The 15931-nt window shown below is 41.1% G+C and overlaps 4 protein-coding genes across 4 annotated transcripts; 1 reads left to right on the top strand and 3 right to left on the bottom strand.

Moving 5' to 3' along the window:
• EAE97_000784 (uncharacterized protein) lies at positions 1-1764 on the bottom strand (the record flags this gene model as incomplete). Its single annotated transcript, XM_038871294.1, has 3 exons — positions 1-105; positions 174-1090; positions 1140-1764. 3 exons carry the CDS (start codon positions 1762-1764, stop codon positions 1-3), a joined length of 1647 nt encoding a protein of 548 aa, XP_038737195.1.
• Positions 1765-5176: 3412 nt separating this feature from the next.
• EAE97_000785 (uncharacterized protein) lies at positions 5177-9011 on the top strand. The gene is made up of 4 exons (XM_038871295.1): positions 5177-5679; positions 5730-6095; positions 6194-8007; positions 8063-9011. Exons 1-4 carry the CDS (start codon positions 5278-5280, stop codon positions 8799-8801), a joined length of 3321 nt encoding a protein of 1106 aa, XP_038737196.1. The 5' UTR covers positions 5177-5277; the 3' UTR covers positions 8802-9011.
• Positions 9012-11437: 2426 nt separating this feature from the next.
• EAE97_000786 (uncharacterized protein) lies at positions 11438-13072 on the bottom strand (the record flags this gene model as incomplete). Its single annotated transcript, XM_038871296.1, has 2 exons — positions 11438-12811; positions 12863-13072. The coding sequence occupies 2 exons, from the start codon at positions 13070-13072 to the stop codon at positions 11438-11440; spliced, it is 1584 nt and encodes a 527-aa protein (XP_038737197.1).
• Positions 13073-13709: 637 nt separating this feature from the next.
• On the bottom strand, positions 13710-15481 carry EAE97_000787 (uncharacterized protein). Its single transcript, XM_038871297.1, has 2 exons — positions 15070-15481; positions 13710-14926 (listed from the first exon to the last, which is right to left on the bottom strand). Exons 1-2 carry the CDS (start codon positions 15182-15184, stop codon positions 14373-14375), a joined length of 669 nt encoding a protein of 222 aa, XP_038737198.1. The 5' UTR covers positions 15185-15481; the 3' UTR covers positions 13710-14372.
• Positions 15482-15931: the final 450 nt, after the last annotated feature.

Consider the following 15931-nt stretch of genomic DNA (forward strand, 5'->3'; position numbering starts at 1 on the left):
TTATGTATACAACTTGGCCATTGAACCCCAACTATCAAGTAAACTTCTCTTCGTCGTAGTATTGGTCAAATTCAAATTGCCCAGGCTACACCAATTGTTCACATCCTATTTTCATATTATTAGCTTGACTTCAACAAAGGAATATAACCGAATAAAATAAGGGGGAATCTTACAATACAACTCAAATATTTGCACCAACCGCAAGTCTTCCTATAGACATAGAAATTGTTTAGAAGCAAAATAAACACAATAAAGACGAAGACTAAGGCAGCTAATCTCAAAAGTAACCAAGCCCACCAAGCTGGTTTTCTGCCCTTGAAAAATCCCGAAGGATTTTTGAATAAACTAACGATACCACGGTCGCCTTGGCTCGCTTTGGTAGGGACAGGTGCGTATGGTGGATCTGATTGACCTGTTCGCATTCGTAAAGAATTGGGTGAACGAAGAATCGATAAACCGAGAACAAGACCCATAAGGAATCCTCCAATGTGAGAGAAATTATCAAGACCGGGTAAAAGACCTAAAACGAAAGATATGATAATGTCGAGCATGATAAAAGCCAATTCCTTCATCGGACTCACACGTTCTTTCCACTTATACAATAAGTCAAGTAGTGTAAGAGCAATAAGGCCAAAAAGAGCACCCGATGCGCCTGTTGATGATATACCAGTTGCTGCAAAGTTTCCACCTAATATAAATCCAAATATTCCGCTGGAGATGTAAACCAGAAAGTATCGAATGGGTCCAATTAAAATTTCCATTTCTTTTCCCATCGTCATTTGAAGCAACATGTTGAAACCTATGTGGATGATTCCGGCATGAAGAAACATAGGTAAAATGAACCTATACCATTGATCTGGTGTTGCTCCAACACCTCCAAATCCACAAAGATCACTTATTGAACATTCGGCTGACGTTGAGCTTGTTGTATTCGGACATGGCCAACTTATGGCACTTAAATCTGGTATGGCGGTCATATTATGCATACAAGGCGTGAATCTTGACCCCATGTTGATAACCACGTATGGTGAAGGGCCAATCATAGGATTGAAGGATGGATGAATTTCGATAGGAGAGCCAGTAAGTTGGGCTATCTGATATTAGTATTTCATACTCAAACTCTGCATCCAAATACTTACAATTCTTAACAATCTCGACAATAAATACTATCACTTGTACCAATGTGAGAGTATATGTAACGAAAGGAAAGCCTTTCTTTTTATTAATGAGTGACATAGCCATAGCGTCGCTCATTCTATTCTTCTTGTTATTCTGTAAATGCGAAGGTACTCCCGATTCTTCTGCATCGTATACATGATCATTCAAGTTCGAATCATAAATATGATCTGTAGAGGCGTCCTTTGGTGGTACTTGCGGATTTTCTCGTAGAGGTATATCATCATTGGAGTAACCCATTCCATCATGAGGTCTGCCACCACCCCCTTGTGAATAGTATTGTGAATTTTGTCCTAAGCTATTCGAGCTATCTTGTCTATGCGGCGGCACATTTGGTGCTGGATATACATGATCATCGAACGGGGCTTCGAATGGTGAGACTGGTGACATTTCGTGAGGTCTAGTCGATCCTCCGCGGGATGGAATCGAGCCTTGTCTTGAAGGTACTTGAGAATGATATGATGGAGGCACTGTGTTTTGTTGCGATTGAACGTCGAATTGACTATGATATGGTTCTGGCGGTTCGGCATGTTGATATTGTTGTTGCTGATGTGAATAAGAGTTGTTGTAATAATTGTTCGACGCCATTATCGATGTTGGATACGGTTTGAATGTATCGATTAACCGTATCAACTTGACACTATTGAGGAATCGTTCGTAGAGGTAGAAATGGTTCGCTCACACAAAAAAAGAAAGTCGAAGTTGCGATCGTCTGAAGATTGTACAAGCCTGAAACAAGAGAATCCCCAAGGTCGAAATGCAGGTTCTTGGCTAAATATGTACGACGAATGTGGAGATTTGACGCTGTCAAAATATCTTAGTGGTGATCAGTTACGATTCATAAGTACTTTTCTTTTTGAGTTTCTCTAAAATTGTGTGAGAGAAAGAAAGTGCAACGAATTTGTAGATTCTTGAGAATCTCGTAATGATTTCAGATAGGCTGGGGGTGGATATCATTTATTTGATTACTAGGTACGATCTTTTTGCTCTAGAAGCACTGCCTCGACCGAGGGCACTTGAAAAGGTTGTGTAAGGATAGATAGAAAGGAAAGAAAGGCTCGAGAATGGTCAAGCAAGCACGCAAGGTACTGGCTCGAGACTGGGTAAGGTTACTCGATCGGAAAAGATTCTGTTTTTGGATTTGTCCCCGTTTCAGAACCAACCATCAAACCAAAGAGGCTTGTGCCTGAACTGCTGTAGGGATTTTGAGTAGCCCGAGAACCTTAAAATCGTTCGAATATCGAATTCGTCGAATTATGCGGTGAAGATTTACTTTTTTGTTATATTTGGAAGATTTAAGAATCAACTGAACAAAAGGAATTCATGCTGTCTAAAGGAAGGGTAGGTACGGTAAAACTGTCAAGTCATGATCATCGTCAAAACGACGTTTCACATTGCCCTGATTCACAAGCATCGATCCAGTGGGACTCACTTACCAACAAGTTGAAGAATCTATCAGCAGCTCGCCATACAAAAATACTGATAGGGCTGTACAAAGTGGTGTAAGCTGCTCTTCTATCATTCTAACAGCCAGCAACAACAGGGCTACGTAACATTTTCGTGTCACTCTTGGCAACTCGACCAATTCAGTGGAGAGAGCTACGCAAGTCGGGAGGAATTATGAATATGGTATCATCTCATCCAATCAAATTGATTAATATGTCGTGTCGATACTTTGTTTCTATTTACATCTTGTGAAGTGGCTGTGAGAAGTAAACAAGGCTGATTGGTTTTCAAGAAGCTCATCCATGAAATTGTTAAAGATCATCTGAATGAGGAAATTTATGGAGAAAAATATCCAGTTAATTTGTTCGTGATCCAGCCCCCAATAAAGATTTTCATGCCCTTTCTTGGGCCCAGTACCGAACGACATCCTCATAATTGAGCATCATGAGTATCTAAGTAAACCCGTCCGAACTACTTTCATCATCGTATATCGTTATCATAAAATTCATTAGCTCCTAAAAATACATTGCGTAGTCGCTGCAGATGTGTCTAAGGAGGTCAATTGTGCGCCGTCATAATAGTATCGCTATTGGGTATAATTGAAAATGCTGCGCTGGTAAAGGGGATATTTGAGCAATCGAAGGACGTGAAATTCATCTGCAAAACATTTGTTAGTCGAGGTTTCTTGAGGTATTTTAATTCAATCTGCTTTTTCCAGGGCCAGTCTCGATCGTCATGATCTGATTCCTGCACGGTAGGTACTGTTCGAGGGGGAGTCAATGATAGTCTGAGCCCCGATGTACTCCTTTATGTCTCACTCGTGCATCGGTCGGGGCATGCTTAGACGAAAATTGTCATATCTGAAGGTGATATCGATACATCGCGTGGGAGAAATATTCAGGATTATCTACACTTACATTATAGTGAGATGGAAATGGTAGTTCCATGCCTCGTATCTGCGATCCTACTCCAAGCAGAACTTGTGTTGCCAACGACCGCTCTGCTCACATCCCCCATCGTAACTCTAAGTTGATCGTTGGAAATCGCATATGATAGGAGGATCCTCCGAATGCTTTGATGACTGAAAGCGGTTAAACAAGAGAGTAGAGTATATCCCGTTAGACTCATAAATAAGAGAATAATCAAATTCATAACCAGTTTTTCTCCCGGAGTCAATACATATGCCGAGAATGTAACCTCATATCGGTAATTCATGAGTCGGATTTGGTATGCTAAGTTGTCTATGAAAGACCCTTGCCTGCAACGCTTTGGTGAACTAGGAAAGGAGTATGAGTATGAAGAATGGGACATATTGAGGGCAAAGGAATCGAATGTGTGAAGTTTTGTCGAATAATCAAGGAATTTGTGATCTGTATGATTGGGTTGTATAACTTGATGTCTGGAACAAAATTATTCTGTGCGTATTGAACAATGAGATATTGGTAAAATGCGTTTCCAACGGCCTATTGAAATGCTGAAAACAGGATTTCAGATCGCAATGGCACTCAGTTTGTAGTATGTTCCCAATATGTATAGAAATATCTAGACAATAAGTTAGATGCAAAGAGATGTATGTATATATATATATATAAAACAAAGACTTTCTTGGAAAGTTGTTGGTCAGGCGACATGGCTCCTCAGATTCTCTCTGTGATGTAATCATGGTAGGACAACACACACACATATACTCTGTATAGCTTCAAAAGTTTTGGGGTGCTTCCATGTACATAATTCCAGTCATTAAGTTTGATGCATGAATTTCGCTGAACAATAACACTTGCTATTGGTCAACGGCCTTTCTCCTAAGCGGAAATGGGAAAAACTTGGTCTCGAGGCATAGAAATAATGATAAGAACGACGGCATGGAGCGGTTTCATCGGATAGAGTATATCTTCTCAGTAAAGAAAGATCTGAAAGTGGTTCCCGATTCATGAAGCCAGGAAATTCGCATTATGTAACAGTTTTTGTGCTCGGGATTTCGATGCTGATACCTGAGCTGTATAATTCGCGTGTTGAGGGCAGAGAGATGCATCATATACGTGTGAAGATGCATTCTTCCTCTTCACATTGTATTCAGTCCATTACCCATCTCAAAGATATAGTCGCAATGGCGTGTGGTGATATATGACGGAATATCGAGGGAAGCAAATACTCAATATAGTAGACTTCGTGTATGAAGAGTGTCCGGAAAACCTGGTCAGGAATGATGTAATGTCAAGTTGTGGAATCGCTGAATACCGAGCCCAATCATTGGTATATTGGGGGTTGAAATAGGCTCTCTGAAAGAAGATCGCAAAATGCTTTGCATGCAGGTGGTGTTGTACAGATCATTCGTTAGTTAAAGTTGTGTTTACAGTAACGGGTTATCCTAGTTGACGACTACTTTCATCTCATCAAGATAAGATACTGGGATGCTTCTCTGCTTACTTAATCACAGCAGCACTTCTCAGCCACGCCCGCCACTATAGAATCTGCCCGCCCCCCCCGACCTTGTCCACTATAATTTCGACGCGTCCACACCGCGCGAAAAGTAATTGATTGACGCGAACTTTATATTGAAATGCGTCTTCTAAAATCCGAAAACCAAATTCGTATCAACAACCTTTCCAACTACGTCTTTCCTTTTAACAGCATAGAAGCTGTAAAATATCCACAATGGCTCCATCAAGAGTTCCTCAAAAGCGAATCTTAGGTGAAGCAAAGAATATTCAACAAAGCAATATCCCCTCATCTCCTCCAACTGGGGCAAAGAAACGAAAGTTAGAACCAGTTGCATCATCACCAGCAGCAGTGCGATTCAAGAGCTCACAAAATGGTCCAAGAGGAAAGCTGGCTTCTAGCCAGCCTAGTCATTTTGAATCGGAAGTGCTGGAAAAAATGACACAGGATATGGAAAGTCTGAAGAAGAATAATTCAGAAAAAGATCAAGAATGGGCAAGGCCGAGCCTGTCAGACTTCAACCCTGAGGTTGATAATTTAATCTTTCAGCAGATTGAATGTGAAGAAGGTACTTATGACGGAGGAAAGGCGACTGTGAAGTTGTTTGGTGTTACTGAGGTGAAGTTCATTCCAATTCCTGCCGGGGCTATAACTAATACCATACACAGACTGGTCACTCAGTTATGCTGCATGTAAAAGACTTTCTTCACTACCTTTACGTTGCCGCTCCAGTTAGTTTTACACATAAAGATTGTGAACCATATAAGATGTTCCTGGATTCGCAAGTTGGAATGCACACGCCTGCCATCAATTCGGTATCGGTTGTACTACGAGAGAATTTATACGGATTTACAGGAAATAAACAGCACGCATATATTAAGATTACAGTTATGGACCCCAAATACATCAACAAAGTTAGGACAACTATCGAGGAGGGTAAAGCAAACTGGAAAGGAATGTGGAGGAATGATGGAAATGGTATTTTGACTTTTGATAGCATTCAATATGTGTTACGATTTATGGTCGATGTCAAGGTGTGTTCCTTTGCTCTTTTCATTTTCCACCTCGTTTTCTCCTCTCATATGGCATCCCCTACCACACTTTCGCTTTTAACATATCTAATCAATGACAGATTTATGGTATGTCATGGGTTGAAGTTGAAGCAAAGAAATACGAAATAGTTCCAGAACACAATAGACAATCGAATTGTCAAATCGAAGCCGTAATGACATATCGAGACTTAATTGCGCATAAGCCCGAAGGGGAATGGGCGAAAATGGCACCTCTGCGTATTCTATCTTTTGATATTGAATGTGCTGGTCGCAAGGGTGTCTTTCCGGAAGCAAATCAGGATCCTGTTATCCAAATTGCTAATATTGTTACTCGATACGGAGAGAAAAAACCATTCGTACGAAATGTCTTTTGTCTTGACCCTACTAGTCTGATCGTCAATACACAAATTCACGTATTCGAAAAGGAGGAGACGATGTTATCGAAATGGAGAGACTTTCTTGAAGAGGTAGATCCAGATATCATCATTGGTTATAACATTGCCAATTTCGATTTCCCATATCTCCTCGATCGAGCCGATCACTTGAAGATCAAGAACTTCAATCAATGGACTCGATTGAAGTCTATCCACTCTCAAGCTAAAACTTCCAACTTCTCCAGCAAGCAAATGGGTAACAGGGATACGAAAGCTACCAATACTAATGGACGACTTCAATTGGACTTATTACAACTTGTTCAGAGAGATCATCAACTTCGAAGTTATACGCTCAATTCCGTTTGTGCACAATTTTTGGGTGAGCAAAAGGAAGATGTTCATCACACTATGATTACGGAATTATTCAATGGAACCCCTGAGTCTAGACGAAGATTGGCTGTATATTGTTTAAAGGATGCTTTTCTACCTCAACGTCTAATGGATAAACTTTCATGTTTAGAAAATTATACGGAAATGGCTAGAGTCACAGGTGTTCCTTTCAATTTTCTTCTATCTCGTGGCCAACAAGTCAAATTCATTAGTCAACTGTTTCGAAAAGCTTTAGAACAGAAATTGGTCATTCCTAATCTATCATCTAACTCATCTGAGGAACAGTACGAAGGTGCCACTGTCATTGAACCTACTAGAGGATACTACAGTGTCCCAATTGCAACCCTGGATTTTGCTTCTCTATACCCAAGTATTATTCAAGCACATAATCTTTGCTATACTACATTACTCAAGAAAGATGTTGTGGAAGCTCTCAAACTTGAGAAGGATGAAGATTATATCGTTACGCCAAATGGAGATATGTTCGTCACAACCAAGCAACGAAAGGGTCTTCTGACGCAAATTTTGGAAGAATTGTTAACAGCAAGAAAACAAGCTAAAAGAGAACTTGCTGTTGAAACCGATCCCTTCAAGAAGGCTGTGCTCAACGGTCGACAACTTGCCTTGAAAATTAGTGCAAACAGTGTGTACGGTTTGACTGGTGCCACTGTCGGAAAGGTACCTTGTTTACCAATTGCCAGTAGTACCACAAGTTATGGTCGTCAAATGATTGAAAAGACCAAAGCAGAGGTTGAGGCGAAATACACCATCGCTAATGGTTATTCTCATGATGCTCAAGTCATTTATGGTGATACCGACTCAGTCATGGTTAAATTTGGTGTAAAAGAATTGGCAGAGGCAATGAAATTGGGAGAAGAAGCTGCACAATACGTTTCTTCGAAATTCATCAAGCCGATTAAGTTGGAATTCGAAAAAGTGTATTACCCATACCTTCTCATCAATAAGAAGAGATATGCCGGTCTTTACTGGACAAATCCTGATAAGTATGATAAGATGGATACAAAGGGTATTGAAACAGTTCGTCGTGATAATTGCCGGCTGGTTCAGAATGTCATCGAAACAGTACTGAGAATGATCTTGATCGATCAAGATGTTCAAGGAGCACAAGAGTAAGCTTTTATCGCTTCCTAATTTTTCGAAGTTATAACTAACATACTCGTTCAGCTATGTGAAAGATACCATCTCAGATCTTCTTCAAAACAAAATCGATATGTCAAAACTTGTCATCACCAAAGCCCTCGCAAAAGCCGATTATACCGCCAAACAAGCTCACGTAGAACTAGCTGAGCGTATGAAGAAACGAGATGCAGGATCAGCACCTACACTAGGTGACCGTGTTGCATATGTCATCATCAAAGGATCTGCTGGAGCCAAGAATTTTGAAAGATCCGAGGATCCCATTTTCGTATTAGAAAACAACGTCCCCATCGACACAAAATATTACCTCGATAACCAACTTGCCAAACCTTTAGGCAGAATCTTCGAACCTATCCTCGGAGAAACAAAAGCCAATTCCCTCTTAGCAGGTGCACATACCCGTGCTATATCTGTCGCAGCTCCTACCATTGGCGGTCTCATGAAATTCGCAAAGAAAACATCAACATGTATGTCCTGCAAAAAACCTCTCGTGAAAGCCCACGAGAAAGATGGTGCAGTATGTACAGACTGCGCTCCTAGAATTGGAGAAATGTATCAAAAACAACTCAATAAGGTCTCGGATCTAGAAGTCAGATTTGGAAGATTATGGACACAATGTCAAAGGTGTCAGGGAAGTATGCATTGTGAAGTTATTTGTAGTAGTAAGGATTGTCCAATTTTCTACATGAGAATGAAGGCAAAGAAGGATGTCGAGGATGCTGGGAAGGAGTTGGAGAGGTTTGATTTTGATCAGTCGGCTTGGTGATTTGAAGAGCGGGTTTAGATGACGGATGGGCGGAGAACTGCAATATCAAGGTATTGCAAGGTGTTTTGGGGCGTTTAAGCTAGCCTTGTATGAGAAAATGGATTTTGGACGGAGCTTGATGGGTAATCTATGTATTAATGACTGCCCTTTATTACGTATATCAAGGTACAAGAAAGGAAATAGCCGAAACGGATAGGAATGAAATTTATACGGCACTATGTGTTTGCATAATCGAATGTGCTGTTTTACTCAAGTGAGCTCTGAAATGAATAACCCGTGAGGTAAAAAATGCTACCCCATTCGTCTTGCAAACTCTCAAATGGGATAAACGCAATCTATTCATTAAGCAAGAGCTGGGTAGGCGGTTGCGATTTCAAAAAGTCGTGTTAACTGCAGTGGTCAAAAGGTACGGGGAGGAGAACTGAATCGATCTATTTGTTTGTTGGTATATCAAACAATAGATCTTATCACCACTGCAGCTATCATGAGTATCCGTAAATTTCCCTTCATTCCTATCAATAGCAAGCCGAGACAAATACAACTATTTCCGTTGCTATTGTGTCCTCGCCACTATCGTCAAAACGTCTATCAGTAGGTTTTAATTACTGTCCGGAGCGAATGTATGCGGGCGTTCGTATGCGTGAACGGATGTATTCATGCCATGGGGAGGAGAAATTCGAGGTCATCGATCTCCAAGCCTTTTTTATATCTTACTTTGACTCTCTTTGCTTGGCTAGAGGCTGAAGCCTTCGCTAGACGAATGAGGGATGGATTAGGCTTTGATCGATAAGGCTTCAAATCTATTTGCTAATGGCAGATGATTATGAGTGGATTTGCTGATGTCCGTGGGAGGGCTGCGATGTGGAATTAGAATTTTGTGGAGGGGGGGCAGGGTGGAGTTGAGGTATTCTTACATGTATACATGTGCATACAGATGCATTATTCTCACATTTGGAGCACTGGGTTCTTTTCTAAGAGGTGAGTGAGGATAGGAGCGAGTGTATAGGGTAGTCAGCGGAATGGCTTGGGAGGGGGGAGTAAAGATGTGGCAGGTGTGTTGTGTATATTCTGGCATAGGGTTGTTACGGGATAATAGGAGAATGGGGGAATGGGAGAATGGGATTGCAGGGACGGGAGGAAGTTGGAGAGGAGCTGTTTTGAAATTCATCGGAAATGGACGGGATGGGAGGGATTTGTGGATAGTTCGCTAATAAATATAGGTACTTATTGTCGAGAGCCTTCTTGCTGCTAGTTTTCATTCGACCTTTGAATATCCATATCCATATCCATATCCATATCCACATCCATCCTTGAAAAACAAATCTATCGCTTAACCCTAACCTCTCAAAACAGAACAGGAGAAACCAACCGAAAGAATACTATATCATATCATCTCTTCTTATATCACTCGTTCCTCCTCCTCAAATCTATATACCAAGTAGGTAGGTATACACATAGCATCACAAATTCCCGACCAATCCCATCTTAATCGCATAGATCCCAACGCATTCTTTCCTCCTTTCATTTATTCATTCATTTATTAAAAGAAGAATATAGGTAGCAGTATGTATCAAAACTTCGCATTTCATTTCAATCCCTTTAATCCCAATCTTCAGCATCACTATTTACACAACTACCTAACCAACCTAATCCACCTCCCTCTCTCCCTCTCTCCCTCTCTCTGAACCTCAAACAAACCCTCATAACATCAATAATGCACCTTATATATAAACCACCGATCCCAATCCCAAACCTCTCACACAATCCTCACAATTGCCTCCTTTTCCCTTTTTCCTTTTTCCTTTTTCCTATCCCTCTCTCTACCTTCAAACTTTAAACTTTCTCATTCTCCAAAGCAAAAATAAACCTCCAATTCCATTCAATTCACTCATTTCATCTCATTTCCTCCCCCAGCCCATCCTACCCACCAACTCCAACCCAAACTCCAAAGATCGACCTCCAATTAACCACCCCCAACATACTAACCATCCTCATCTCGCAAACAAACCCAAGCCTAAACCCAAACTCCCACGCTACCACACCGTTGAATTTAATTTAATTCTAGGGCTGAAAACTCTATTTCGCAAACTCTATGTTAGCTTACCTACCTACCTACCTAGCTAGCGACCTTCCTAAAGTTTATATCCCGAAGGTCCGTTGAATTTGTGCGTGCGTGCGTGCACTGTACTTTTAGTTAAGTTTCCCTCTAATGGATATCGGAACTTAAGAAAAAATGTCTATTTTAATTATTTTAATTACCCATCACGAAGGATACATGTATGAAATGCATAATTTATACACTTCAACGAAGGAAAGAATTAAAGTCATGTGATATGTTTTGGTATGATATGATATGATATAATCTGACAAAGTGAAGTAAAGTAAATTAATTAACAAAGTAGATAATCGTAAATTTTGGGGGGTTCAGAATAGACACAAAAACGAAGGGTATTCATGCTCTCTGCCAAACTCCAAAAATCAGTCCTGGTATTTAGTGAATAACATGCGAATCCATCCCACGCCATCCCATCTTTATTTGGTCCCCGTCTATAAGGTTCATCTCTGCATATTACAGCCTCCCATCTCGATTCGGTTTTTCATCAACATCCCCCGCACTTGACTACAAGCCCTATCCCTTAATTTTTAACCCTATCCACCTGTCCCTTGACCCAACTCAGCTTATCCTTCCACTTTCCCTCACCCCTCTCCTCTCTCTCCAGCTCCCCCATCTCCTCATATCCCCTTGTTCCCCTCTTTTCCTTTGCCGAGAAAGGGTTAGACCATCTTGCTGAACCTAGATGCCCAAGCGCTCCTCCAAAACTAGCTCTTGCCATCGCTTTTTGACTTTCTAAAGTATCCGTTTCGCTCAAGAAACTCGTGGGTCTTAACGAACTCAATGTGTTCTTCCTCGCATTGTCTCTCGTCAAATCTCCAGGCGATTGCGGATTAATTTTTGAAAGTCTATTCGTATCGTCGCCCCATGTATCGAATTCGAAATTCGGTAATTGGATCGATGAAAAGGAGGTATCCATATTCAGGTTCGGTTCCGGATCCGCAAACGGATTGCGATGATATTTCATATTGGCATAATAACTCAATATTCCCTGACTCCCATCCCCACTCTCGATATCGTTCTCCTCTGAATCCTGAATGAGAGACATTCTTCTTTGCGGCCTGACTCCCAATCCCTGAGGTTGTTCACTATCAGTGGTTTCCAATGAATGAATCGATACTCCATCCCCCCAATCCAAGCTCATAGTCGAAGGCGCTCTTATAGTCGATGCTCCTTCTCCTGTTTCCTTTTCGTATCTTTCCATGTCCCTCATAGTTCCTGCTGTTGAAACCGAAGAATTTCTGATTAATGCGGGACGAGGTGCCTGAGGAAAAATTGAGTTACGAATCCCGTTCCCCCTAATGCCAGAAAATACCGAGTTTCGAATTCCATTTCCCCTAATGCTAGGAAATACGGAGTTTCGTCGAATTCCACTCCCCTTAGCCCTAGGTATCACACCAGCCCAAGCATCCATTCCCGGATTTGATTTCTCTCCCAAATCTTTCAACACATTACCTCTCTTCCTTTGCCTTAAAATTCTTCTCCTAACCAAGAATGCCATAACAGCGAGTACCAATAAACTGACAATAACTGTAACACTAACTGTTACTGCCAGAGCCGAGGATGTATGTTGATGTTCTTTCGTCGTGTCCTGATCATTTGAAAGTGGGGATATCGTAGGGTTATGTGCAGTCAAAGCGGTTGCGTTCATCATGCTTGTTGTTGTGCTTGTTATTGTTGTCTCAGGACTTGGCCTTGAGGACGAAGCTGGAGAGGATGCGGGTACATATATAGAAGTGATGGATGTACTACTTGGTTCAGAGGATGAAGCTGGCGTTGAAATGGAAAGAGTTGATGAAGAGCTAACAGATGCGGCGGTTTGTAATATTAGTGTAGCAGTAGGCGTTGCACTCGCTGTTGCGATGCTCGTTGATGTTTCTGTTGTCATTGTCGCTGTCTATGATATCTCATGAGTCAATGACACTACAAAAGGTGATTTAAAACTTACAGTACTTGTCGAATCCCCAGTACTTGTGGATTGCAGTGCTGGCTTTGGATCCTTTGGAGGACTTGGGGGACTCGGAGGAGTTTGAATAGAAGGTTCGTTATCATGTCCATCTTCATCTCTCTTGTTTGCCCAAACCAACTCAAAATCCTCTTCATATACACCCGCATCTACCAAATCCCCCACTAACCCTCTCGAATTATGATTGATCATTTTGCAGAAAGATTATAACCTCAACTTGGTTAGATTCGATTAGAAGGTGGAAGAAAACCTAGATCAAGGAAAGACGGCCTTTGAGTTCGTTAAGGTATAATAGCCAAGAATGAGTGTGTAAATAGAGGTACTGAAAGACCGATGTAGGGAAGGATGTCAGCGTGCTGGTAGAGACGACAGCTCAAATCTAGCATGTATAGGTAAGTTTGACAAGTAGACACACAGTTCAAGCCAAGGCTACCAATGCCTATGTACTTATATCTCGTAGCAAGAAGGTGGAACCATGAAACTCCCCTCAAAAACACTCGGTCAATGGTTCACCACGAGAAATACCCGTGCCTAACAAATGAAAGACAGATGAAATTATTTTGAGATAAGTAGTGAAAAGATCAGCAGAATTATCAAATACCCATTGTCAATTATTCCTTCTGGTCACTTAACCTGACTTGTTGTAGGAAACTTCTTGCAATGAGTATTGCAGGAACTACTTAGATTCGAATAGCTATATTATACATACTAAAACATTTTCAATCAATATTTGGAGATGAAAAGATTGGTAGAAACATAGAACTGGAACTTGGGGATATGATGGTCATAGCCCAATAAAGTGAAACGGAAGTAAGGTTTCTTAGTTCCACTCCATTGTCCGTGCGAATTGTGGATTTTGGAGAACTTTCCTCTTATAATGAATGCCTTGTCAGGTTATTGATTGGTTTAGAGTTTTAGTAGAAGAAGGTCTGTGGGTGACGAGAGTTTTCTCAATGTCGCAGATAACATTTGTGGTGAAAAATAGTGCCTGTATTGAGTTACGAACCTGTGATGATCGTCGAAATCTCGCCTTATGGGTGAACTAAAAATCCCTAAGGATCCCTTCATGCAACAATGACATTGCATGTCGGCGGGCTGAGTTCATCATCAAGGGATCCGATGAACGTGACGTGGAGGTGAATAGATGGATAGAGTTCATGCGCGACTGACTGTTGTCAATTCAATTTTCCGGGTATCTCAAGTCTGCTCACCAGGTGGTAACGTATAACTGTATTGTGTAGCAAAACGAGGAGGAGTAGCGCCGAAATAAATGACGCGATTCTTAGAGACCATTTCATATTACTCCCACCAGATATTGAGTGGACGCAGTTTAATCTTCCGATGTATCCTCCGCAGATGAATCCAAACCTCCGAGATCTGATAGATCTACACCGATTCAGCATCATACCTGTTGCACCTTGAACGCCTTGCCCAGTCCAGCTTAGATTCATACAATACCCGTTCCGCCTAGAAAGTATAATTACACTACCCTTCATTTCTTCTTCTCGTCTACCACTTTCTCGTCAATCTTCTTGACCTCTTCCATCTTCTTCTCTCCTCTATTCCATACTTCCCATATTTGTTCCATAATCAGATCACCATACCCTTTGCCTGCTTCCAGAGCTTCCTTCTCCTTTTGATCTCGTTTTTCTTTCCAGTCTTTCCCTTCGCCACCTAGCCAAATTTTTTCCAAAACACCTTCTTTCTCCTCTGCCTGAACCTTTCCAGAAGTTGGTTGACCAGCGCTTCTCTTTTCTAATGCTTCAAGTACACTCTTGCCCTTTGTACCTTCGTCCTGCGATTTAAAAGTCTGTCCTAGAAACTTTCCACTCTCCTCCATTCTTTTCTTTTCTTGCGCCTCTCGTATTCTTCTCTGAGTTTCTTTTGCCTTTTCAGGTAATTCCGTAGTTGAGATAGATGATACACGATTCTGTATGCGGGTCATCATTGAGACACCGGTATATTCGTAGGCTAAGTGATTACCACCAATAAATGTGGTAGTCATAAGAGCGAAAGTATAGACATCCATTTTGCGGGGTGGGATAACTGTATGGGGCAAAAAGGTTAGTTGAACACTGAGACTTTGGAATTAATTAGTCGCATTAGATAGGGAATTGTGAAATGCACAATGTCAGACATCATAATTTAGAATTCCAATTCCAATTCATTGAGATCGAGAAGAGACTTACACATGACGATTGGACAAACGATGAGGGCTGCGAGAGATGCATTATGGAGGAGAGGGGTAGTTCTTGGATTGGTGGGATCGGGTTGAGTAAATTGAGATGGTTGAGTTGTAGACATCTTGATATTTGAGATATGAATTGATTGTGATTTGCTGGTAGGTTGAGTGTCGCGTCGTATTAATAAGATGTCGATTCTAATAATACAAATTGAAAGAATATGATGAACCGCAAATTCGCAATGGATTCAAGAATAATGACGCTCTAGTTCTAGATAATTTTTTGAGGAACCGGAATTAGTGTTATTCCGACAATGATAAGCTACTCGAGTAAACAATGGTTTGCCACAAGTTTGCGGTCGCAGGTTTCCTGTGATCTTGATCTTAATTATCAGATTTAAACGTTCCCTTCCTTTGAAATTCAGGTCAATTCTTTGAAGTGTAGCAAGAATGCATGATTGGACAGTGAAAACATTGATTATACTCAAGTGCAAGGACCTTGTAGTTGTCAAGATTTAGCGGGGTGTTGGGATATATTTCAAAATTGCAAGCTTATTAGCATCTAAATACGATAAGGCACTTTGCCAGAGTGGTTAATGGGTAGCACTCGAACTTCTGTAGTCTCTACAGAATATAAGATATGCTATGTCTTCGGACGCGCAGGTTCAAATCCTGCAGGTGTCGTTCTAATTCTTCTTCTTATCATTTCAACTTTTGTTCATTCTTCAATACCTTTTTTTCTTCTCCCTCTCTTTTTTCTCCCTCTCTTTTTTCTCCCTCTCTTTTTTCTCCCTCTCTTTTTTCTCCCTCTCTTTTTTCTCCCTCTCTTTTTTCTCCCTCTCTTTTTTCTCTCTTCCTTCTTTTCTTCT

Source organism: Botrytis byssoidea (genome assembly GCF_014898295.1).
Source record: "Botrytis byssoidea strain MUCL 94 chromosome Unknown BBYS_002, whole genome shotgun sequence".
NCBI classification, from domain to species: Eukaryota; Fungi; Ascomycota; class Leotiomycetes; order Helotiales; family Sclerotiniaceae; genus Botrytis; species Botrytis byssoidea.